The 27,461-nt window shown below is 40.0% G+C and overlaps 1 protein-coding gene across 1 annotated transcript; it reads left to right on the top strand.

Annotated features, from left to right (window-relative positions):
• Positions 1 to 5,115: 5,115 nt before the first annotated feature.
• On the top strand, positions 5,116 to 25,691 carry LOC311143132 (protocadherin gamma-A8-like; the record flags this gene model as incomplete). The annotated part of the gene is made up of 3 exons (XM_084178930.1): positions 5,116 to 7,516; positions 15,090 to 16,163; positions 24,592 to 25,691. The coding sequence occupies 3 exons, from the start codon at positions 5,116 to 5,118 to the stop codon at positions 25,689 to 25,691; spliced, it is 4,575 nt and encodes a 1,524-aa protein (XP_084035056.1).
• Positions 25,692 to 27,461: the final 1,770 nt, after the last annotated feature.

The raw sequence follows: 27,461 nt of genomic DNA on the forward strand, positions 1-27,461 counted from the left end.
GATCAGAAACAGCTGCAAAATTATTCCTCCACTTTTCGACTGAGATGAGCCAAACAGCATCAACTTGGCTGCCTGAGCCATGGAGCAAATACAAATAGGGGGTGCAAACTTACAGTATGTTTTTGTAGCGACACTTTTTTTAACCCAGAAAATTCTCATAATGCATTGGATAATATGTAACAAACTGCTTAATACTATATATTTTAGAAATATCATTTTCTTTCTTAAAACATGCATAGAACATTGTGTAAAAGTATTATAAAGTCTAACAATGTTGAATTACCCACAATCCTGTAGAAACAGAGCCAAGCAGCACAATTAAATAGTTATATCTTGCAAAAACGTAATAATTCTATATCAGCACAACACAAACAAATAATGTTGTAATTACTTAACAACCTGATATTTGTTCACAGTACATTAAATTATAAGAAATTGTATTGACATATGAGTTAGTACCACTTGTATGAATTGAGTTCTACTGACCGTTTGAGTAGCCCGTAAACAATTTTTTTAAATGAGATATGCAGTTACTTTTTACAGCGTATACAGATAATGAAAAGGCACCCTCGATAGAAAATTCAAGGAACGTACATGTCATTTGCATTATCATGAGCAAAGTCACTGTAGCTGATCATTTTACTTGTGAGAACCAGGAGCACAGGCTGACTAGGCTTTGCTATACTGCAACCAAAGGCTGCCAGCAGCCTACCTATGCACTGTGTCCATTACAATGTAGCGAAACGCATAGCAGCTATCTTTCAAAGTTATCCATATTACCGGAGATTCATCTTATTTCATTTACATTTTAGTCATGTAGCAGAGGCTATTATCCAGAGCACATCAACAGATTTTTCACCTAGTCGGCTCAGGGATTCGAAACAGCAACCTTTCAGTTACTTGCCCAATGCTCTTAACCGCTAGGCTACCTGCCGCCTATAATTATTTCTAACCATTTCTATGGCGGAGTTTATGGAAGATTCCAAAACCAGGGAGAGAACAATAGGTAGTGAAGTCAAAGATAGGCCAGTGGTTTCCATCTGTGGAGAAGTTTTCCCTAAATCAATGATTATGACAAATCCAGCACCAGAACCAGCAATGGAGCCAGCTGGTTAATCTTTTGAATGTGGTGTAGTAATAAAATAAAAAACAGACAACAACGGATAATATTAGATGGCTAGATAAGGTTATCAAGATACACTACATGACCAAAAGTATGTGGACACCTTCTCGTCGAACATCTCATTCCAAAATCATGGGATTAATATGGTGTTGGTCACCCCTTTGCTGCTATAACAGCCTCCACTCGTCTGGGAAGGCTTTCCACTAGATGTTGGAACATTTCTGCGGGGACTTGCTTCCATTCAGCCACAAGAGCATTAGCGAGGTCGGGCACAATGTAGGGAGATTAGGCCTGGCTCGCAGTCGGCGTTCCAATTCGTGGGGTTGGGTTTGAGGTCAGGGCTCTGTGTAGGCCAGTCAAGTTCTTCCACACCGATCTCAAAAAACAATTTCTGTATGGACCTCGTTTTGGGCACGGGTGCATTGTCATGCTGAAACAGGAAAGGGGCTTCCCCAAACTGTTGCCACAAAGTTGGAAGCACAGAATCATCTAGAATGTCATTGTATTCTGTAGCGTTAAGAACTAAGGGGCCTAGCCCGATCAATGAAAAACAGCCCCTGACCATTATTCCTCTTCCACCAACCTATACAGTTGGCACTATGTATTGGTGCAGGTAGTGTTTTCCTGGCATCCGCCAAACCCAGATTCATCCGTCGGACTGCCAGATGGTGAAGCGTAATTAATCACTCCAGAGAACGCATTTCCACTGCTCCAGAGTCCAATGGCGGCAAGCTTTACACCACTCCAACCGATGCTTGGCATTGTGGATGGTGATCTTAGGCATGTGTGCGGCTGCTCTGCCATGAAGCTCCCGAAGAACAGTTATTCTGCTGACATTGCTTACAGATGCATTTTGGAACTCGGTAGTTAGTGTTGCAACCGAGGACAGACAATTGTTATCACTTCAGCACTCAGTGGTCCCATTCTGTGAGCTTATGTGGCCTACCACTTCGCGGCTGAGCCGTTGTTGCTCCAAGACGTTTCCAGTTCACAATAACAGCACTTACAGTTCACCAGGGCAGCTCTAGCAGGGCAGACATTTTAAGAACTGACTTGATGGAAAGTTGGCATCCCATGACAGTGCCACGTTGAAAGTCACTGAGCTCTTCAGTAAGGCCATTCTACTGCCAATGTTTTTCTATGGAGATTGCATAGCTGTGTGCTTGATTTTATACACCTGTCAGCAACGGGTGTGGCTGAAATAGCCAAATCCACTAATTTGAAGGGGTGTCCAAATACAGACCTCTACATGCTTTGTAAGTAGGAAAACCTGCAAAATCGGCAGTGTATCAAATACTTGTTGTCCCCACTGTATGTACTTGAAAATCATCTATAATAGTGGTGGCAACGTCCTTTTTTTTGGTGTGTGGGGGGGGGGGGGGGGTCCTTTAAACATTCTTTTCTACAAACTACACAGATTGTCACTATTCACCAGCAAAAAAGCTTTTAAGTATTTCTCTCCACCCATTTGGGAAGGAGACCTCATATTTTCAATGTAGAGAAGTCACTTAACATTTTATAGGGCTAGTGGATTTTGATTTCACTGGTTATGAAGTTTGCTTTGGTTGAATAGTGCTGTAATTTACCACACCATTACATCGGGAATACGTTCTACTAACTGAAAATGGAATACAAAGGATTCTCTGCCTCGATGTTCTACCTTATTTTTTAAAAAAATTTCCTACTTTTGTTTGCCCTTCACATTTTCTTAACTTTACACAATCAATTCATGTTTTATGGCAGAATGTAATTGTCTCTTGTAGAGTTTACTTAACTCGGTGGAACTTGATGTTCACCAGATTAATTCATGTAGAAATGCACTGACCAAATTTTGCTTGGTCAAAGATTTTGTCTTTTTGGGGGGCAGAGCTCATTAGAATAATACCCACCATGCTTTACAACCTTACATTTGGACATTTACATTTACATTTTGATCACTTAGCAAAAATGATCAAGAATGACTACAGTCAATGCATTCAAGTAAGGGAGACAATTATTGAGAAATTCTTTGTAGTCTGTTGGTTCAGTTCAATGTACCTTAAACCCTGCTGGCTTAAAGCAGATTGATAGCCAATCTGCCATCAGCAGTGACCGTACAGCATATAAAGCGATGCTGCCTCCGCAGAAGTCAGAGCATTCATTCTTCTTCAAATCAAATCAAATCAAATGTTATTGGTCTCATACGCATACTTAGCAGATGCTAATGTGGGTGTAGCGAAATGCTTGTGTTCCTAGCTCCAACAGTGCAGTAATATCTAACAATACACAACAATACAAACAAATCTAAAAAGTTTTAGAACACCTACTCATTCAAGGGTTTTTCTTTTTTTCTAAAAAAGTTTACATTGTAGAATAATAGTGAAGACATCAAAACTATGAAATACACATATGGAATCATGTAGTAACCAGAAAAGTGTTAAATAAATCAATATATTTGAGATTTGAGATTCTTCAAATAGCCACCCGTTGCCTTGATGACAGCTTTGCACACTCTTGGCATTCTCTCAACCAGCTTCATGAGGTAGTCACCTGGAATGCATTTCATTTAACAGATGTTTCTTGTTAAATGTTAATTTGTGCAATTTGCAGAATTTATTTATTTCTTAATGTGTTTGAGCCAATCAGTTGTGTTGTGTCAAGGTAGGGTTGGTATACAGAACATAGCCCTATTTGGTAAAATACCAAGTCCATATTATGTCAAAAATAGCTCAAATAAGCAAAGAGAAACGACAGTCCATCATTACTTTAAGACATGAAGGTCAGCCAATACGGAACATGTCCAGAACTTTGAAAGTTTCTTCAAGTACAGTTGCAAAAACCATCAAGTGCTATGGTGAAACTAGCTCTCATGAGGATTGCCACAGGAAAGTAAGACCCAGAGTTACCTCTGCTGCAGAGGATAAGTTCACTAGAGTTACCAGTATCATAAATTGCAGCCCAAATAAATGCTTCCCAGAGTTCAAGTAACATACACATCTCAACATCAACTGCTCAGAGGAGACTGTGCGAATCAGGCCTTTGAATTGCTGCAATGAAACCCTTACTAAAGTAAACCAATAATAAGAAGAGACTTGCTTGGGTGGGAATGCATTGGATGATATGATATCAGAATAGCTTTCCTAGTGTGTTAGAGGTCTTTTCCTTTACTGCTTCTTTATCCTATTGATGATGAGGGGTTATGTAATGACATCAATATTCACTCTTTAATGCCTTTTCAGAAGGGATATTCTTTCAATTTCGTAATTGGTGTGTATAAAGTTAGGGATGCTATCCCAATCATGGAGTGTATTTTCATTTTCCTTTCTGTAGTATCCCCATTGCCTACTACATTCTTCTTTAAGTACATGGGCTACATTTCCACATTTCAGCACCTGGTCAGTGGACAGCAACGTAACCATCACTTTACCTTAGAGTTTAGTGGACATATTGCTGGGTTTGATTAATAATATGGATTAAGCATCGTTGAATTGTATGTGGACCGTTGATATAGCTCATGTATTTTGTTGTTGTTGTTGTTATTCGGCAATCCATGAATCCTCAGACAGTGGCAAAAGTATGGAAATATTGAATTTACTTTTCCTATCTTCTAATTTATGATTACATAATGAGTTGATTACTTACAACTATTGGTTTTCCTCTCTTCTCTTGCTAAGCCATAGGAAACGTTCATCCTACTTCGCACAACCTAAGGATGGGGGGAAATATTGAACAACATGTTAAATGACGTGGGCCAGTGTGAATTGTGATTGCTGTTTTCTGTAAGAACTCAGGATGTCGCTGTTTACCATAAGGAGAATTACAGGCACTTCTCCACCCACTATTGGATTATTCAAAGGAGTAATGGGCTATATTGCATCACTTTCACCGAAGAGCAGTCGGATAACATTCGTTTTGATATTCCTTTTGAGAGGCTAATATTGTACTCTTACGTTGCAGTATCATTTCGACTAGTATTGAACTCTTATGTTGACACTTGGTTTTAATCATCCAGAATGGGGTTCACAGGATTTTCGTTTTCTACGTTTTTGTTCCGCCTGGCTTTTTGTCATTGCCTGATGCGCATCAGCAATGGAGACTTTAGCTATTCTATTCCAGAGGAGATGAAACGCGGATCTGTGATCGGACATCTAGTTAAGGATCTGGGGCTGGATGCTAAGAGACTTTCAGGTCGTAAAGCTCGTTTGGATATGGATGGTAGTCGTCAACGTTACTGTGACATTAATCTGAATACTGGAGATTTAGTTGTGGCTGAGACAATAGACAGGGAGGAGCTGTGTGGACCGAAAGTGTCTTGTTCTTTAAAATACGAGCTTGTGCTGGAAAAACCTATGGAATTACATCGCATAACTGTACAAATACAAGATATAAACGACAATTCACCACGGTTTCCCAATGCACGTATTGATCTAGAAATTCGGGAATCTGCTGACAAAGGCGCACGATACCCCTTGGATGAGCCTCATGACTCTGACATAGGATTAAATGGTATACAAAGCTATTCACTGGAAAGGAATGCCTATTTTAATTTGGACGTTCAAACGAGCTCAGACGGAGGAAAATATGGCGAGTTAGTGTTAGAAAAAGAGCTAGATCGAGAACAACAACAAGAGGTGACGTTATTACTTACCGCGGTTGATGGTGGGACTCCACAGAGATCTGGTACTGTAGTTATACATGTTACTGTGTTGGATGCTAACGATAATAAACCAGTGTTTAGCCAGACAGTGTATGAAGTAAGTTTGCCTGAAAATTGTCCAACAGGGACTGTTGTAGTTGCAGTTAGTGCTAGTGATGAAGACGAAGGAGCAAATGGAGAAGTATCATATGAGTTCAATCGTATTTCCGATAAAGCAGCTAAACTGTTTTCCATCGACAAAAAGACTGGCGAGATTAAAGTGCAGGGTCCCATAGATTATGAAGAAAGTACCGAATACGAAGTGCGTGTCCAGGCAAAAGATGGGTCTGGCTTAGCTGGCAATGCAAAAGTCATTATTGCAATCACCGACCTAAATGACAACGCACCGGTGATATTGATCAAATCCTTTAACAATCCCATCCCTGAGAATGTGTTACCTGGTACAGAGGTGGGGATCATTAATGTACAAGATGAAGATTCAGAGGGAAATAGACAGGTCCGCTGCTCCATTCAACAAAATGTTCCTTTCAAATTAAATCCCTCAATCAAAAACTATTATTCTCTGATAACAACAGGTGAACTAGACCGTGAGATAATATTAGATTATAACATAACTATCACTGCCACTGACGAGGGGTCTCCACCTTTATCCTCCTCAAAGACTATTCATTTATCTGTATCAGATGTGAATGACAATCCACCTGTGTTTGAAGAACAATCCTACAGCTCCTATGTGATTGAAAATAACAAGCCTGGCTCCTCAATGTGTTCTGTTACTGCCAGAGACCCAGACTGGAGACAGAACGGCACAGTGGTCTATTCTCTATTGCCCAGTGAGGTCAACGGTGTTCCGGTGTCCTCATTTTTATCCATCAACGGAGACACGGGGGTGATCCATGCTGTGAGAGCATTTGATTATGAGCAGTTTAGGAGTTTCAAAGTCCACGTTGTAGCCAGAGACAATGGTTCTCCTCCACTCAGCAGTAACGTGACTGTGAGTGTCTTCATAACAGATGAAAATGATAACTCTCCACAGATATTATACCCTGATCCAGCAGGAAACTCCTTGATGACTGAGATGGTCCCTAAAGTTGCTCTGGCGGGGTCCCTGGTTTCCAAGGTGATAGCTGTGGATGCTGACTCTGGACAGAATGCGTGGCTTTCATATCAGATTGTGAAATCGACTGATCCAGGACTTTTCACTATTGGTCTCCACAGTGGAGAGATCAGGCCACAGAGGGACATTTCTGAATCTGACAGTATGAAGCAGAACCTTGTTATATCAGTGAAAGATAACGGACAGCCCTCTCTCTCTACAACCTGTGATGTGTATTTACTCATATCAGACAACTTGGCTGAAGTTCCAGAGTTAAAAGACATTACTTATGAGGACAGTTCCAAACTGACTAACTTTTTGGTCATCGCACTAGTCTCTGTTTCCACCTTTTTCCTGACTTTCATTATTGTCATCTTGGCCATGATGTTCTGCAGTAGGAGAAAGCCTACGATGTTGTTTGATGGAGCAGTCGCCGTTCCCAGCGCGTATTTCCCTTCCAACTATGCAGAGGTGGACGGAGCTGGAACGCTGCGTAGTTCTTGCAATTATGACGCATATCTGACAACGGGCTCACGCACCAGTGACTTCAAGTTTGCCAGATCTTATAATGACAGCACGCTGCTGGTCGATCAGACACTGAAGAAGAATCTAAATGAACCTTTTGGAGAAAACATAATCACGTTCAACACCGTGGGGGAGTGTGAGGTGAGATTTCATAGGTTGTGAAAAACTGAAATGCTTTTGATCCTTTTGTGCATATATGAAGTTGTAAAACTAACCATGTGCATAGCCTACTCTATGAACCTTTGTAACTATCGTTGTGCATACTCTATGAAGCTATGTAACTATCGTTGTGCATACTCTATGAAGCTATGTAACTATCGTTGTGCATACTCTCTGAACCTTTGTAGCTATCGTTGTGCACACTCTATGAAGCTATGTAACTATCCGTTGCATGCTGATCTGGTAGTGCTCCTTTCATAGTTTAAGTTGTCATTATGTAGCCCATTCATTCCTCTTCCCCACCGTTCTTGCAAGGATATATTTAATCTCAAAATGGCTTCTCACTAATTTATTCAGTGCCATTTTGTCACTAATATTCTGAGAATGTTTTCATACCCACAACGATCCGATATCAATATGACCCAGTAGCCTACAACACAGGTAGGCCAGTTTCAGCACCATTGACAGCACCCCTTTTGGCATTTTGTCTGTCTCCACACTGCAAACAAAAACTGCAACAAGTGGAGGGCGTGTGATATGTTTGAAATAATCAGTTCGTTTTTAATGCATACTTTTTTCCAGTGATGAAATTTGGAAATAACTTGTGGTTTTTATCATTTGAAGGTTTGGGTTTTCTTACCGTTGTTTATCAGGCTTAACACTATTTCATTCGATTGAAATTTTGTTTACTCATATGGGCTCAGCTGGGACGGAAGAGGTTCGTTGAACATTCTTTTTTCACAAACATGCATTTCAAAAGTTTTTTGGTTGTTGACTTAATGGCATATTCTTTATCTTTGGAAATGATTTAACCCTGCATATCTTTGTTTTAGTGTGCGTAACAGCCTCTCCTCCATACAGTTGGTTGTAGAGTTAAACGCCAACACGAGTAGAAATCCACGTTTTCGAACTGAAAGACTTACCCATGATGTTGCACAACGATTTAAGTCAGTAACTAATCGTTTTAGTCAAAGTTGGTTGTATTTGGGCAGGCTTGAAGGGACAAATCCGTGCCAATGCGGTATTTTCCTATGATATGACATACAAATAATTCTCAGCCTACGTTTCATTTCATGGCTGGGTTTTATTTGAATGTTACATTCCACCAGCATGGCATTGTTTATTGATCAGAAACAGCTGCAAAATTATTCCTCCACTTTTCGACTGAGATGAGCCAAACAGCATCAACTTGGCTGCCTGACCCATGGAGCAAATACAAATAGGGGGTGCAAACTTACAGTATGTTTTTGCAGCGACACTTTTTTTAAACCAGAAAATTCTCATAATTCATTGGATGATATGTAACAAACTGCTTAATACTATATATTTTTGAAATATCATTTTCTTTCTTAAAACATGCATAGAACATTGTGTAAAAGTATCATAAAGGCAAAAAAAAATTGAATTCCCCACAATCCTGTAGAAACAGAGCCAAGCGGAACAATTAAGTATTTCTATCTTGCAAAAACGTAATAATTCTATATCAGCACAACACAGATAAATCAAGTGTTTTTTACTCAAATATCAGTGTCTGACTACTACTTTATTATTTTAAGTAAATACATAAAACATAATAGAATCAAGCAAGAAGAACGTATTTCATAAATGCTGATCATTTTACTTGTGAGAACCAGGAGCACAGGCTGACTAGGCTTTGCTGTACTGCAACCAAAGCCTGCCAGCAGCCTACCTATCCACTGTGTCCATTACAATGTAAAGAAATGAAAATCAGCATTCTTTCAAAGTTATCCATATTACTGGAGATTCATCTTATTTCAGTCATGTAGCAGAGGCTCTTATCCAGAGCGACCTACAGGAGCAATTAGGTCAAGGGCACATCAACAGATTTTTCACCTAGTCGGCTCAGGGATTCGAACCAGCAACCATTCAGTTACTTGCCCAACGCTCTTAACCGCTAGGCTACCTGCCGCCTATAATTATTTCTAACTATTTCTATGGCGGAGTTGATGGAAGATTCCAAAACCTGGGAGAGAACAATAGATGGTGAAGTCAAAGATAGGCCAGTGGTTTCCATCTGTGGAGAAGTTTTCCCTAAATCAATGATTATGACAAATCCAGCTCCAGAACCAGCAACGGAGCCAGCTGGTTAATCTTTTGAATGTGGTGTAGTAATAAATAAAAAAACAGACAACAATGGATAATATTAGATAGCTAGATAAGGTTATCAAGATACACTACATGACCAAAAGTATGTGGACACCTGCTCGTCGAACATCTCATTTCAAAATCAATGGCATTAATATGGTGTTGGTCACCCCTTTGCTGCTATAACAGCCTCCACTCCTCTGGGAAGGCTTTCCACTAGATGTTGGAACATTTCTGCAGGGACTTGCCTTCCATTCAGCCACAAGAGCATTAGTGAGGTCGGGCACAATGTAGGGAGATTAGGCCTGGCTCGCAGTCGGCGTTCCAATTCATGGGGTAGGGGTTGAGGTCAGGGCACTGTGTAGGCCAGTCAAGTTCTTCTGCACCGATCTCGACAAACCATTTCTGTATGAACCTCGCTTTGTGCACGGGTGCATTGTCATGCTGAAACAGGAAAGGGGCTTCCCCAAACTGTTGCCACAAAGTTGGAAGCACCGAATCATCTAGAATGTCATTGTATGCTGTAGCGTTAAGAACTAAGGGGCCTAGCCCGATCCATGACAAACAGCCCCTGACCATTATTCCTCCTCCACCAACCTTTACAGTTGGCACTATGTATTGGTGCAGGTAGCATTTTCCTGGCATCCGCCAAACCCAGATTCATCTGTCGGACTGCTAGATGGTGAAGCGTAATTCATCACTCCAGAGAACGCGTTTCCACTGCTCCAGAGTCCAATGGCGGCGAGCTTTACACCACTTCAACCGATGCTTGGCATTGTGCATGGTGATCTTAGGTGTGTGTGCGGCTGCTCTGCCATGAAGCTCCCGAAGAACAGTTATTCTGCTGACATTGCTTACAGATGCAGTTTGGAACTCGGTAGTTAGTGTTGCAACCGAGGACAGACAGTTGTTATCACTTCAGCACTCAGTGGTCCCATTCTGTGAGCTTATGTGGCCTTCCACTTCGCGGCTGAGCCGTTGTTGCTACAAGACGTTTCCACTTCACAATAACAGCACTTACAGTTCACCAGAGCTGCTCTAGCAGGGCAGACATGTTACGAACTGACTTGATGGAAAGTTGGCATCCCATGACGGTGCCACGTTGAAAGTCACTGAGCTCTTCAGTAAGGCCATTCTACTGCCAATGTTTTTCTATGGAGATTGGATAGCTGTGTGCTTGATTTTATACACCTGTCAGCAACGGGTGTGGCTGAAATAGCCAAATCCACTAATTTGAAGGGGTGTCCAAATACTTTTGTATAAATAGTATAACTAGCTAGCTAAATAAGGTTAGCATGCTAGTTCGCTAAACTGAGCTGTCAGTGCCCTATTTGTTGATGTTTGTCAACTCCACATGGAAATTCCCACACCCAATTCTTGAATATGTATAAGTAGCCGTCGTCATTCTTCGGAGGTGGAACCTAAATGTGCAATTCCTCTCTAGGACAGGAAATTCCGTAGAAATAGTGTTGGCAACTTCCTTTTTTTTTTTTTGGGGGGGGGGGGGGGGGTCCTTTAAACATTATTTTCTACATACTACCCAGAGTGTCACTATTCACCAGCAAAAAAAGCTTTTAAGTATTTCTCTCCACCCATTTGTGTAATTTACAGGAAGGAGACCTCATATTTTCAATGTAGAGAAGTCACTTAACATTCTATAGGGCTAGTGGATTTTGATTTCACTGGTTATGAAGGTTGCTTTTGTTGAATAGTGCTGTAATTTACCACACCATTACATCAGGAATACGTTTTACTTACTGAAAATGAAATACAAAGGATTCTCTGCCTCGATGTTCTACCTTAATTTTTTTTTATTTTCCTGCTTTTGTTTGCCCTTCACATTTTCTTAACATTACAGAATCAATTCATGTTTTATGGCAGAATGTAATTGTCTCTTGTAGAGTTTACTTAACTCGGTGGAACTTGATGTTCACCAGATTAATTATTGTAGAAATGCACTGACCAAATTTAGCTTGGTCAAAGAGTTTGTCTTTTTGGGGGGCAGAGCTCATTAGAATAATACCCAGCATGCTTTACAACCGTACATTTGGACATTTACATTTACATTTTGATCACTTAGAAAAAATGATCAAGAATGACTACAGTCAATGCATTCAACTAAGGGAGAGAATTATTGAGAAATTCGTTGTAGTCTGTTGGTTCAGTTGAATGTACGTTAAACCCTGCTGGCTTTAAGCAGATTGATAGTCAATCTGCCATCTGCAGTGACCGTACAGCATATAAAGCGATGCTGCCTCCACAGAAGTCAGAGCATTCATACTTCTTCAAATCAAATCCAATCAAAAGTTATTGATCATACACATATTTAGCAGATGCTATTGTGGGTGTAGCGAAATGGTTGTGTTCCTAGCTCCAACAGTGCAGTAATATCTAACAATACACAACAATACACACAAATCTAAAAAGTTTTAGAACACCTACTCATTCAAGGGTTTTTCTTTTTTTCTGAAAAAGTTTACATTGTAGAATAATAGTGAAGACATCAAAACTATGAAATACACATATGGAATCATGTAGTAACAAGAAAAGTGTTGAATAAATCAAATATATTTTATATTTGAGATTCTTCAAATAGCCACCCGTTGCCTTGATGACAGCTTTGCACACTCTTGGCATTCTTTCAACCAGCTTCATGAGGTAGTCACCTGGAATGCATTTCAATTAACAGATGTTTCTTGTTAAATGTTAATTTGTGCAATTTGCGGAATTTAATTATTTATTAATGTGTTTGAGCCAATCAGTTGTGTTGTGACAAGGTAGGGTTGGTAAACAGAACATAGCCCTATTTGGTAAAATACCAAGTCCATATTATGTCAAGAATAGCTCAAATAAGCAAAGAGAAACGACAGTCCATCATTACTTTAAGACATGAAGGTCAGCCAATACGGAACATGTCCAGAACTTTGAAAGTTTCTTCAAGTACAGTCGCAAAAACCATCAAGTGCTATGGTGAAACTAGCTCTCATGAGGATTGCCACAGGAAAGTAAGACCCAGAGTTACCTCTGCTGCAGAGGATAAGTTCACTAGAGTTACCAGTATCAGAAATTGCAGCCCAAATAAATGCTTCACAGAGTTCAAGTAACAGACATATCTCAACATCAACTGCTCAGAGGAGACTGTGTGAATCAGGCCTTTGAATTGCTGCAATGCAACCCTTACTAAAGGAAACCAATAATAAGAAGAGACTTGCTTGGGTGCGAATGCATTGGATGATATTATATCAGAATAGCTTTCTTAGTGTGTTAGTGGTCTTTTTCTTTACTGCTTCTTTATCCTATTGATGATGAGGGGTTATGTAATGACATCAATATTCACTTTTTAATGCCTTTTCAGAAGGGATATTCTTTCAATTTCGTTATTGGTTTGTATAAAGTTAGGGATGCTATCCCAATCATGGAGTGTATTTTCATTTTCCTTTCTGTAGTATCCCCATTGCCTACTACATTCTTCTTTAAGTACATGGCTACATTTCCACATTTCAGCACCTGGTCAGTGGACAGCGACGTAACCATCACTTTACCTTAGAGTTTAGTGGACATATTGCTGGGTTTGATTAATAATATGGATTATGCATCGTTGAATTTTATATGGACCGTTGATACAGCTTATCTGTTTTGTTGTTGTTGTTGTTGTTATTCGGCAGACAGTGGCAAAAGTATGGAAATGTTGAATTTACTTTTCCTATCTTCTAATTTATGATTACATAATGAGTTGATTATTCACAACTATTGGTTTTCCTCTCTTCTCTTGCTAAGCCATAGGAAACGTTCATCCTACTTCGCACAACCTAAGGATGGGGGGATATATTAACCAATATGATAAAATGACGTAGGCCTGTGTGAATTGTGATTGCTGTTTTCTGTAAGAACTCAGGATGTCGCTGTTTACCATAAGGAGAATTACAGGCACTTCTCCACCCACTATTGGATTATTCAAAGGAGTAATAGGCTATATTGCATCACTTTCACCGAAGAGCAGTCGGATAACATTCGTTTTGATATTCCTTTTGAGAGGCTAATATTGTACTCTTACGTTGCAGTATCATTTCGACTAGTATTGAACTCTTATGTTGACACTTGGTTTTAATCATCCAGAATGAGGTACACAGGATTTTCGTTTTCTACGTTTTTGTTCCGCCTGGCTTTTTGTCATTGCCTGATGCGCATCAGCAATGGAGACTTTAGCTATTCTATTCCAGAGGAGATGGAACGCGGATCGGTGGTCGGACATCTAGTTAAGGATCTGGGGCTGGATGCTAAGAGACTTTCAGGTCGTAAAGCTCGTTTGGATATGGATGGAAGTCGTCAACGTTACTGTGACATTAATCTGAATACTGGAGATTTAGTTGTGGCTGAAACAATAGACAGGGAGGAGCTGTGTGGACCGAAAGTGTCTTGTTCTTTAAAATACGAGCTTGTGCTGGAAAAACCTCTGGAATTACATCGCATAACTGTACAAATACAAGATATAAATGACAATTCACCACGGTTTCCCAATGCACGTATTGATCTAGAAATTCGGGAATCTGCTGTCAAAGGTTCACGATACCCCTTGGATGAGCCTCATGACTCTGACATAGGATTAAATGGTATACAAAGCTATTCACTGGAGAGGAATGCCTATTTTATTTTGGACGTTCAAACGAGCTCAGACGGAGGAAAATATGGCGAGTTAGTGTTAGAAAAAGAGCTAGATCGAGAACAACAACAAGAGGTGACGTTATTACTTACCGCGGTTGATGGTGGGACTCCACAGAGATCTGGTACTGTAGTTATACACGTCACTGTGTTGGATGCTAACGATAATAAACCAGTGTTTAGCCAGACAGTGTATAAAGTAAGTTTGCCTGAAAATTGTCCAACAGGGACTGTTGTAGTTGCAGTTAGTGCTACTGATGAAGACGAAGGAGCAAATGGAGAAGTATCATATGAGTTCAATCGTATTTCCGATAAAGCAGCTAAACTGTTTTGCATCGACAAAAAGACTGGCGAGATTAAAGTGCAGGGTCCCATAGATTATGAAGAAAATACCGAATACGAAGTGCGTGTCCAGGCAAAAGATGGGTCTGGCTTAGCTGGCAATGCAAAAGTAATGATAGAAATCACCGACCTAAATGACAACGCACCGGTGATTTTGATCAAATCCTTTAACAATCCCATCCCTGAGAATGTGTTACCTGGTACAGAGGTGGGGATCATAAATGTACAAGATGAAGATTCAGAGGGAAATAGACAGGTCCGCTGCTCCATTCAACAAAATGTTCCTTTCAAATTAAATCCCTCAATCAAAAACTATTATTCTCTGATGACAACAGGTGAACTAGACCGTGAGATAATATTAGATTATAACATAACTATCACTGCCACTGACGAGGGGTCTCCACCTTTATCCTCCTCAAAGACTATTCATTTATCTGTGTCAGACGTGAATGACAATCCACCTGTGTTTGAAGAACAATCCTACAGCTCCTATATGACTGAAAATAACAAGCCTGGCTCCTCAATGTGTTCGGTTACTGCCAGAGACCCAGACTGGAGACAGAACGGCACAGTGGTCTATTCTCTATTGCCCAGTGAGGTCAACGGTGTTCCGGTGTCCTCATTTTTATCCATCAACGGAGACACGGGGGTGATCCATGCTGTGAGAGCATTTGATTATGAGCAGTTTAGGAGCTTCAAAGTCCACGTTGTAGCCAGAGACAATGGTTCTCCTCCACTCAGCAGTAACGTGACTGTGAGTGTCTTCATAACAGATGAAAATGATAACTCTCCACAGATATTATACCCTGATCCAGCAGGAAACTCCTTGATGACTGAGATGGTCCCTAAAGTTGCTCTGGCGGGGTCCCTGGTTTCCAAGGTGATAGCTGTGGATGCTGACTCTGGACAGAATGCGTGGCTTTCATATCAGATTGTGAAATCGACTGATCCGGGACTTTTCACTATTGGTCTCCACAGTGGAGAGATCAGGCCACAGAGAGACATTTCTGAATATGACAGTATGAAGCAGAACCTTGTTATATCAGTGAAAGATAACGGACAGCCCTCTCTCTCTACAACCTGTGATGTGTATTTACTCATATCAGACAACTTGGCTGAAGTTCCAGAGTTAAAAGACATTACTTATGAGGACAGTTCCAAACTGACTAACTTTTTGGTCATCGCACTAGTCTCTGTTTCCACCTTTTTCCTGACTTTCATTATTGTCATCTTGGCCATGAGGTTCTGCAGTAGGAGAAAGCCTACGATGTTGTTTGATGGAGCAGTCGCCGTTCCCAGCGCGTATTTCCCTTCCAACTATGCAGAGGTGGACGGAGCTGGAACGCTGCGTAGTTCTTGCAATTATGACGCATACCTGACAACGGGCTCACGCACCAGTGACTTCAAGTTTGCCAGATCTTATAATGACAGCACGCTGCTGGCTGATCAGACACTGAAGAAGAATCTAAATGAACCTTTTGGAGAAAACATAATCACGTTCAACACCGTGGGGGAGTGTGAGGTGAGATTTCATAGGTTGTGAAAAACTGAAATGCTTTTGATCCTTTTGTGCATATATGAAGTTGTAAAACTAACCATGTGCATAGCCTACTCTATGAACCTTTGTAACTATCGTTGTGCATACTCTATGAAGCTATGTAACTATCGTTGTGCATACTCTATGAAGCTATGTAACTATCGTTGTGCATACTCTCTGAACCTTTGTAGCTATAGTTGTGCATACTCTATGAAGCTATGTAACTATCCGTTGCATGCTGATCTGGTAGTGCTCCTTTCATAGTTTAAGTTGTCATTATGTAGCCCATTCATTCCTCTTCCCCACCGTTCTTGCAAGGATATATATAATCTCAAAATGGCTTCTCACTAATTTATTCAGTGCCATTTTGTCACTAATATTCTGAGAATGTTTTCATACCCACAACGATCCGATATCAATATGACCCAGTAGCCTACAACACAGGTAGGCCAGTTTCAGCTCCATTGACAGTACCCCTTTTGGAATTTTGTCTGTCTCCACACTGCAAACAAAAACTGCAACAAGTGGAGGGCGTGAGATATGTTTGAAATAATCAGTTCGTTTTTAATGCATACTTTTTTCCAGTGATGAAATTTGGAAATAACTTGTGGATTTTATCATTTGAAGGTTTGGGTTTTCTTATCGTTGTTTATCAGACTTAACAGTATTTCATTCGATTGAAATGTTGTTTACTCATATGGGCTCAGCTGGGATGGAAGAGGTTCGTTGAACATTCTTTTTTCACAAACATGCATTTAAAATGTTTTTTGGTTGTTGACTTAATGGCATATACTTTATCTTTGGAAATGATTTAACCCTGCATATCTTTGTTTTATTGTGCGTGACAGCCTCTCCTCCATACAGTTGGTTGTAGAGTTAAACGCCAACACGAGTAGATATCCACGTTTTCGAACTGAAAGACTTAGGCCAAATCTTACCCATGATGTTGCATAACGATTTAAGCCAGTAACTAATCGTTATAGTCAAAGTTGGTTGTATTTGGGCAGGCTTGAAGGGACAAATCCGTGCCAATGCGGTATTTTCCTATGATATGACATACAAATAATTCTCATCTTACGTTTCATTTCATGGCGGGGTTTTATTTGAATGTTACATTCCACCAGCATGGCATTGTTTATTGATCAGAAACAGCTGCAAAATTATTCCTCCACTTTTCGACTGAGATGAGCCAAACAGCATCAACTTGGCTGCCTGAGCCATGGAGCAAATACAAATAGGGGGTGCAAACTTACAGTATGTTTTTGCAGCGACACTTTTTTTAAACCAGAAAATTCTCATTTTCATCAATTCATTTGATAATTTGTAACAAACTGCTTAATACTATATATTTTAGAAATATAATTTTCATTCTTAAAACATGCATAGAACATTGTGTAAAAGTATCATAAAGTCTAAAAATGTTGAATTACCCACAATCCTGTAGAAACAGATCCAAACGGCACAATTAAATATTTATATCTTGCAAAAACTTAATAATTCTATATCAGCACAAACAGATAAATCAAGTGTTTTTTCCTCAAATATCAGTGTCTGACTACTACTTTATTATTTTAAGTAAATACATAAAACATAATAGAATCAAGCAAGAAGAACGTATTTCATAAACGTTAGATTTACTTTAAAATATTAAGTAATCATGACTTGCAAAATCTCTAGAACTTTAGATTAGCAGAACAAACAAATAATGTTGTAATTACTTAACAACCTGATATTTGTTCACAGTACATTAAATTATAAGAACTTGTATTGACATATGAGTTAGTACCTCCTGAGTGGCGCAGTGGTCTAAGGCTGTGCCACTAGAGATCCTGGTTCGAATCCAGGCTCTGTCGTAGCCGGCCGTGACCGGGAGACCCATGGGGCGGCGCGCAATTGGCCCAGCGTCATCCAGGGTAGGGGAGGGAATGGCCGGCAGGGATGTAGCTCAGTTGATAGAGCATGGTGTTTGCAACGCCAGGGTTGTGGGTTCGATTCCCACAGGGGGTATGAAAAAATATATATATAATGTAAATCGCTCTGGATAAGAGCGTCTGCTAAATGACGTAAATGTACCACTTGTATGAATTGAGTTCTACTGACTGTTTGAGTAGCCAGTAAACAATTTATTTAATGAGTTATGCAGTTACTTTTTACAGCGTATACAGATAATGAAAAAGCACCCTCGATAGAAAATTCAAGGAACGTACATGTCATTTGCATTATCATGAGCAAAGTCACTGTAGCTGATCATTTTACTTGTGAGAACCAGGAGCACAGGCTGACTAGGCTTTGCTGTACTGCAACCAAAGCCTGCCAGCAGCCTACCTATCCACTGTGTCCATTACAATGTAGAGAAACGAATATAAGCTATCTTTCAAAGTTATCCATATTACCGGAGATTCATCTTATTTCATTTACATTTTAGTCATGTAGCAGAGGCTCTTATCCAGAGCGACTTACAGGAGCAATTAGGTCAAGGGCACATCAACAGGTTTTTCACCTAGTCGGCTCAGGGATTCGAACCAGCAACCTTTCAGTTACTTTCCCAATGCTCTTAACCGCTAGGCTACCTGCCGCCTATAATTATTTCTAACTATTTCTATGGTGGAGTTCATGGAAGATTCCAAAACCTGGGAGAGAACAATAGATGGTGAAGTCAAAGATAGGCCAGTGGTTTCCATCTGTGGAGAAGTTTTCCCTAAATCAATGATGATGACAAATCCAGCTCCAGAACCAGCAATGGAGCCAGCTGGATAATCTTTTGAATGTGGTGTAGTAATAATAATAAAAAAAACAGACAACAACGGACAATATTAGATGGCTAGATAAGGTTATCAAGATACACTACATGACCAAAGTATGTGGACACCTGCTCGTCGAACATCTCATTCCAAAATCATGGGCATTAATATGGTGTTGGTCACCCCTTTGCTGCTATAACAGCCTCCACTCCTCTGGGAAGGCTTTCCACTAGATGTTGGAACATTTCTGCAGGTACTTGCTTCCATTCAGCCACAAGAGCATTAGTGAGGTTGTGCACAATGTAGGGAGATTAGGCCTGGCTTGCAGTCGGCGTTCCAATTCATGGGTTTGGGGTTGAGGTATAATAATAATAATAATATGCCATTTAGCAGACGCTTTTATCCAAAGCGACTTACAGTCGTGCGTGCATACATTTTTTTTTGTGTATGGGTGGTCCCGGGGATCGAACCCACTACCTTGGCGTTACAATTGCCGTGCTCTACCAGCTGAGCTACTGAGAACCACGAGGTCAAGGCTCTGTGTAGGCCATTCAAGTCCTTCCACACCGATCTCGACAAACCATTTCTGTATGGACCTCGCTTTGTGCACGGGTGCATTGTCATGCTGAATCAGGAAAGGGGCTTCCCCAAACTGTTGCCACAAAGTTGGAAGCACCGAATCATCTAGAATGTCATTGTATGCTGTAGCGTTAAGAACTAAGGGGCCTAGCCCGATCCATGAAAAACAGCCCCTGACCATTATTCCTCCTCCACAAACCTTTACAGTTGGCACTATGTATTGGTGCAGGTAGCGTTTTCCTGGCATCCGCCAAACCCAGATTCATCCGTCGGACTGCTAGATGGTGAAGCGTAATTCATCACTCCAGAGAACGCATTTCCACTGCTCCAGAGTCCAATGGCGGCGAGCTTTACACCACTTCAACCGATGCTTGGCATTGTGCATGCTGATCTTAGGCGTGTGTGCGGCTGCTCTGCCATGAAGCTCCCGAAGAACAGTTATTCTGCTGACATTGCTTACAGATGCAGTTTGGAACTCGGTAGTTAGTGTTGCAACCGAGGACAGACAATTGTTATCACTTCAGCACTCAGTGGTCCCATTCTGTGAGCTTGTGTGGCCTACCACTTCGAGGCTGAGCCGTTGATGCTCCAAGACGTTTCAATTTCACAATAACAGCACTTACAGTTCACCAGGGCAGCTCTAGCAGGGCAGACATTTTACGAACTGACTTGATGGAAAGTTGGCATCCCATGACGGTGCCACGTTGAAAGTCACTGAGCTCTTCAGTAAGGCCATTCTACTGCCAATGTTTTTCTATGGAGATTGGATAGCTGTGTGCTTGATTTTATACACCTGTCAGCAACGGGTGTGGCTGAAATAGCCAAATCCACTAATTTGAAGGGGTGTCCAAATACTTTTGTATAAATAGTATAACTAGCTAGCTAAATAAGGTTAGCATGCTAGTTCGCTAAACTGAGCTGTCAGTGCCCTATTTGTTGATGTTTGTCAACTCCACATGGAAATTCCCACACCCAATTCTTGAATATGTATAAGTAGCCGTCGTCATTCTTCGGAGGTGGAACCTAAATGTGCAATTCCTCTCTAGGACAGGAAATTCCGTAGAAATAGTGTTGGCAACTTCCTTTTTTTTTGGGGGGGGGGGGGGGGGGGGGGGTCCTTTAAACATTATTTTCTACATACTACCCAGAGTGTCACTATTCACCAGCAAAAAAAGCTTTTAAGTATTTCTCTCCACCCATTTGTGTAATTTACAGGAAGGAGACCTCATATTTTCAATGTAGAGAAGTCACTTAACATTTTATAGGGCTAGTGGATTTTGATTTCACTGGTTATGAAGGTTGCTTTGGTTGAATAGTGCTGTAATTTACCACACCATTACATCAGGAATACGTTTTACTAACTGAAAATGGAATACAAAGGATTCTCTGCCTCGATGTTCTACCTTATTTTTTTTTTTTAATTGTCCTACTTTTGTTTGCCCTTCATATGTTCTTAACATTACACAATCAATTCATGTTTTATGATAGAATGTAATTGTCTCTTGTAGAGTTTACTTAACTCGGTGGAACTTGATGTTCACCAGATTAACTCATGTAGAAATGCACTGATCAAATTTAGCTTGGTCAAAGATTTTGTCTTTTTGGGGGGCAGAGCTCATTAGAATAATACCCAGCATGCTTTACAACTTTACATTTAGACATTTACATTTACATTTTGATCACTTAGCAAAAACTATCAAGAATGACTACAGTCAATGCATTCAACTAAGGGAGAGAATTATTGAGAAATTAGTTGTAGTCTGTTGGTTCAGTTCAATGTACCTTAAACCCTGCTGGCTTAAAGCAGATTGATAGTCAATCTGCCATCAGCAGTGACCGTACAGCATATAAAGCGATGCTGACTCCGCAGAAGTCAGAGCATTCATCTCCGCAGAAGTCAGACCATTCATACTTCTTCAAATCAAATCCAATCAAATGTTATTGGTCTCATACACATATTTAGCAGATGCTATTGTGGGTGTGACGAAATGCTTGTGTTCCTAGCTCCAACAGTGCAGTAATATCTAAAATACACAACAATACACACAAATCTAAAAAGTTTTAGAACACCTACTCATTCAAGGGTTTTTATTTTTTTCAAAAAAAGTTTACATTGTAGAATAATAGTGAAGACATCAAAACTATGAAATACACATATGGAATCATATAGTAACCAGAAAAGCGTTGGATAAATCAAATATATTTTATATTTGAGATTCTTCAAATAGCCACCCGTTGCCTTGATGACAGCTTTGCACACTCTTGGCATTCTCTCAACCAGCTTCATGAGGTAGTCACCTGTAATGCATTTCAATTAACAGATGTTTCTTGTTAATAGTTAATTTGTGCAATTTGCGGAATGTATTTATTTCTCAATGTGTTTGAGCCAATCAGTTGTGTTGTGACAAGGTAGGGTTGGTATACAGAACAAAGCCCTATTTGGTAAAATACCAAGTCCATATTATGTCAAGAATAGCTCAAATAAGCAAAGAGAAACGACAGTGCATCATTACTTTAAGACATGAAGGTCAGCCAATACCGAACATGTCCAGAACTTTGAAAGTTTCTTCAAGTACAGTCGCAAAAACCATCAAGTGCTATGGTGAAACTAGCTCTCATGAGGATTGCCACAGGAAAGTAAGACCCAGAGTTACCTCTGCTGCAGAGGATAAGTTCACTAGAGTTACCAGTATCATAAATTGCAGTCCAAATAAATGCTTCACAGAGTTCAAGTAACAGACACATGTCAACATCAACTGCTCAGAGGAGACTGTGCGAATCAGGCCTTTGAAATGCTGCAATGAAACCCTTACTAAAGGAAACCAATAAAAAGAAGAGACTTGCTTGGGTGCGAATGCATTGGATGATATGATATCAGAATAGCTTTCCTAGTGTGTTAGTGGTCTTTTCCTTTACTGCTTCTTTATCATATTGATGATGAGGGGTTATGTAATGACATCAATATTCACTCTTTAATGCCTTTTCAGAAGGGATATTCTTTCAATTTCGTTGTTGGTGTGTATAAAGTTAGGGATGCTATCCCAATCATGGAGTGTATTTTCATTTTCCTTTCTGTAGTATCCCCATTGCCTACTACATTTTTCTTTAAGTACATAGGCTACATTTCCACATTTCAGCACCTGGTCAGTGGACAGCGACGTAACCATCACTTTACCTTAGAGTTTAGTGGACATATTGCTGGGTTTGATTAATAATATGGATTATGCATTGTTAAATATTATGTGGACCGTTGATACAGCTTATCTATTTTGTTGTTGTTGTTGTTATTCGGCAATCCATGAACAGTCAAACAGTGGCAAAAGTATGGAAATATTGAATTTACTTTTCCTATCTTCTAATTTATGATTACATAACGAGTTGATTACTTACAACTATTGGTTTTCCTCTCTTCTCTTGCTAAGCCATAGGAAACGTTCATCCTACTTCGCACAACCTAAGGATGGGGGGAAATATTGAACAATATGTTAAATGACGTGGGCCTGTGTGTATTGTGATTGCTGTTTTCTGTAAGAACTCAGGATGTCGCTGTTTACCATAAGGAGAATTACAGGCACATCTCCACCCACTAATGGATTATTCAAACGAGTAATAGGCTATATTGCATCACTTTCACCGAAGAGCAGTCGGATAACATTCGTTTTGATATTCCTTTTGAGAGGCTAATATTGTACTCTTACGTTGCAGTATCATTTCGACTAGTATTGAACTCTTTTGTTGACACTTGATTTTAATCATCCAGAATGGGGTTCACAGGATTTTCGTTTTCTACGTTTTTGTTCCGCCTGGCTTTTTGTCATTGCCTGATGCGCATCAGCAATGGAGACTTTAGCTATTCTATTCCAGAGGAGATGAAACGCGGATCGGTGGTCGGACATCTAGTTAAGGATCTGGGGCTGGATGCTAAGAGACTTTCAGGTCGTAAAGCTCGTTTGGATATGGATGGAAGTCGTCAACGTTACTGTGACATTAATCTGAATACTGGAGATTTAGTTGTGGCTGAAACAATAGACAGGGAGGAGCTGTGTGGACCGAAGGAGTCATGTTCTTTAAAATACGAGCTTGTGCTGGAAAAACCTATGGAATTACATCGCATAACTGTACAAATACAAGATATAAACGACAATTCACCACGGTTTCCCAATGCACGTATTGATCTAGAAATTCAGGAATCTGCTGTCAAAGGCGCACGATACCCCTTGGATGAGCCTCATGACTCTGACATAGGATTAAATGGTATACAAAGCTATTCACTGGAGAGGAATGCCTATTTTATTTTGGACGTTCAAATGAGCTCAGACGGAGGAAAATATGGCGAGTTAGTGTTAGAAAAAGAGCTAGATCGAGAACAACAACAAGAGGTGACGTTATTACTTACTGCTGTTGATGGTGGGACTCCACAGAGATCTGGTACTGTAGTTATACACGTCACTGTGTTGGATGCTAACGATAATAAACCTGTGTTTAGCCAGACAGTGTATAAAGTAAGTTTACAAGAAAATTGTCCAACAGGGACTGTTGTAGTTGCAGTTAGTGCTAGTGATGAAGACGAAGGAGCAAATGGAGAAGTATCTTATGAGTTCAATCGTATTTCCGATAAAGCAGCTAAACTGTTTTCCATCGACAAAAAGACTGGCGAGATTAAAGTGCAGGGTCCCATAGATTATGAAGAAAATACCGAATACGAAGTGCGTGTCCAGGCAAAAGATGGGTCTGGCTTAGCTGGCAATGCAAAAGTAATGATAGAAATCACAGACCTAAATGACAACACACCGGTGATATTGATCAAATCCTTTAACAATCCCATCCCTGAGAATGTGTTACCTGGTACAGAGGTGGGGATCATAAATGTACAAGATGAAGATTCAGAGGGAAATAGACAGGTCCGCTGCTCCATTCAACAAAATGTTCCTTTCAAATTAAATCCCTCAATCAAAAACTATTATTCTCTGATAACAACAGGTGAACTAGACCGTGAGATAATATCAGATTATAACATAACTATCACTGCCACTGACGAGGGGTCTCCACCTTTATCCTCCTCAAAGACTATTCATTTATCTGTATCAGATGTGAATGACAATCCACCTGTGTTTGAAGAACAATCCTACAGCTCATATGTCACTGAAAATAACAAGCCTGGCTCCTCAATGTGTTCTGTTACTGCCAGAGACCCAGACTGGAGACAGAACGGCACAGTGGTCTATTCTCTATTGCCCAGTGAGGTCAACGGTGTTCCGGTGTCCTCATTTTTATCCATCAACGGAGACACGGGGGTGATCCATGCTGTGAGAGCATTTGATTATGAGCAGTTTAGGAGCTTCAAAGTCCACGTTGTAGCAAGAGACAATGGTTCTCCTCCACTCAGCAGTAACGTGACAGTGAGTGTCTTCATAACAGATGAAAATGATAACTCTCCCCAGATATTATACCCTGATCCACCAGGAAACTCCTTGATGACTGAGATGGTCCCCAAAGTTGCTCTGGCGGGGTCCCTGGTTTCCAAGGTGATAGCTGTGGATGCTGACTCTGGACAGAATGCGTGGCTTTCATATCAGATTGTGAAATCTACTGATCCGGGACTTTTTACTATTGGTCTCCACAGTGGAGAGATCAGGTCACAGAGGGACATTTCTGAATCTGACAGTATGAAGCAGAACCTTGTTATATCAGTGAAAGATAACGGACAGCCCTCTCTCTCTACAACCTGTGAAGTGTATTTACTCATATCAGACAACTTGGCTGAAGTTCCAGAACTGAAAGACATTACTTATGAGGACAGTTCCAAACTGACTAACTTTTTGGTCATCGCACTAGTCTCTGTTTCCACCTTTTTCCTGACTTTCATTATTGTCATCTTGGCCATGATGTTCTGCAGTAGGAGAAAGCCTACGATGTTGTTTGATGGAGCAGTCGCCGTTCCCAGCGCGTATTTCCCTTCCAACTATGCAGAGGTGGACGGAGCTGGAACGCTGCGTAGTTCTTGCAATTATGACGCATATCTGACAACGGGCTCACGCACCAGTGACTTCAAGTTTGCCAGATCTTACAATGACAGCACGCTGCAGGCTGATCAGACACTGAAGAAGAATCTAAATGAACATTTTGGAGAAAACATAATCACGTTCAACACCGTGGGGGAGTGTGAGGTGAGATTTCATAGGTTGTGAAAAACTGAAATGCTTTTGATCCTTGTGTGCATATATGAAGTTGTACAACTAACCATGTACATAGCCTATTAACCTTTGTAACTATCGTTGTGCATACTCTATGAAGCTATGTAACTATCCGTTGCATGCTGATCTGGTAGCCCTCCTTTCATAGTTTAAGTTGTCATTATGTAGCCCATTCATTCCTCTTCCCCACCGTTCTTGCAAGGATATATTTAATCTCAAAATGGCTTCTCACTAATTTTTTCAGTGCCATTTTGTCACTAATATTCTGAGAATGTTTTCATACCCACAACGATCCGATATCAATATGACCCAGTAGCCTACAACACAGGTAGGCCAGTTTCAGCACCGTTGACAGCACTTCTTTTGGAATTTTGTCTGTCTCCACACTGCAAACAAAAATTGCAACAAGTGGAGGGCGTGTGATATGTTTGAAATAATCAGTTCGTTTTTAATGCATACTTCTTTCCAGTGATGAAATTTGGAAATAACTTGTGGATTTTATCATTTGAAGGTTTGGGTTTTCTTATCGTTGTTTATCAGACTTAACAGTATTTCATTCGATTGAAATGTTGTTTACTCATATGGGCTCAGCTGGGACGGAAGAGGTTCGTTGAACATTCTTTTTTCACAAACATGCATTTAAAATGTTTTTTGGTTGTTGACTTAATGGCATATTCTTTATCTTTGGAAATGATTTACCCCTGCATATCTATGTTTTATTGTGCGTGACAGCCTCTCCTCCATACAGTTGGTTGTAGAGTTAAACGCCAACACGAGTAGATATCCACGTTTTCGAACTGAAAGACTTAGGCCAAATCTTACCCATGATGTTGCATAACGATTTAAGCCAGTAACTAATCGTTATAGTCAAAGTTGGTTGTATTTGGGCAGGCTTGAAGGGACAAATCCGTGCCAATGCGGTATTTTCCTATGATATGACATACAAATAATTCTCATCTTACGTTTCATTTCATGGCGGGGTTTTATTTGAATGTTACATTCCACCAGCATGGCATTGTTTATTGATCAGAAACAGCTGCAAAATTATTCCTCCACTTTTCGACTGAGATGAGCCAAACAGCATCAACTTGGCTGCCTGAGCCATGGAGCAAATACAAATAGGGGGTGCAAACTTACAGTATGTTTTTGCAGCGACACTTTTTTTAAACCAGAAAATTCTCATTTTCATCAATTCATTGGATAATTTGTAACAAACTGCTTAATACTAAATATTTTAGAAATTTAATTTTCATTCTTAAAACATGCATAGAACATTGTGTAAAAGTATCATAAAGTCTAAAAATGTTGAATTACCCACAATCCTGTAGAAACAGAGCCAAACGGCACAATTAAATATTTATATCTTGCAAAAACGTAATAATTCTATATCAGCACAAACAGATAAATCAAGTGTTTTTTCCTCAAATATCAGTGTCTGACTACTACTTTATTATTTTAAGTAAATACATAAAACATAATAGAATCAAGCAAGAAGAACGTATTTCATAAATGTTAGATTTACTTTAAAATATTAAGTAATCATGACTTGCAAAATCTCTAGAACTTTAGATTAGCAGAACAAACAAATAATGTTGTAATTACTTAACAACCTGATATTTGTTCACAGTACATTAAATTATAAGAACTTGTATTGACATATGAGTTAGTACCACTTGTATGAATTGAGTTCTACTGACCGTTTGAGTAGCCAGTAAACAATTTATTTAATGAGTTTTGCAGTTACATTTTACAGCGTATACAGAT

This window comes from Coregonus lavaretus (assembly GCF_964263955.1).
Source record: "Coregonus lavaretus genome assembly, chromosome: 15".
In the NCBI taxonomy this organism is placed as follows: domain Eukaryota; kingdom Metazoa; phylum Chordata; class Actinopteri; order Salmoniformes; family Salmonidae; genus Coregonus; species Coregonus lavaretus.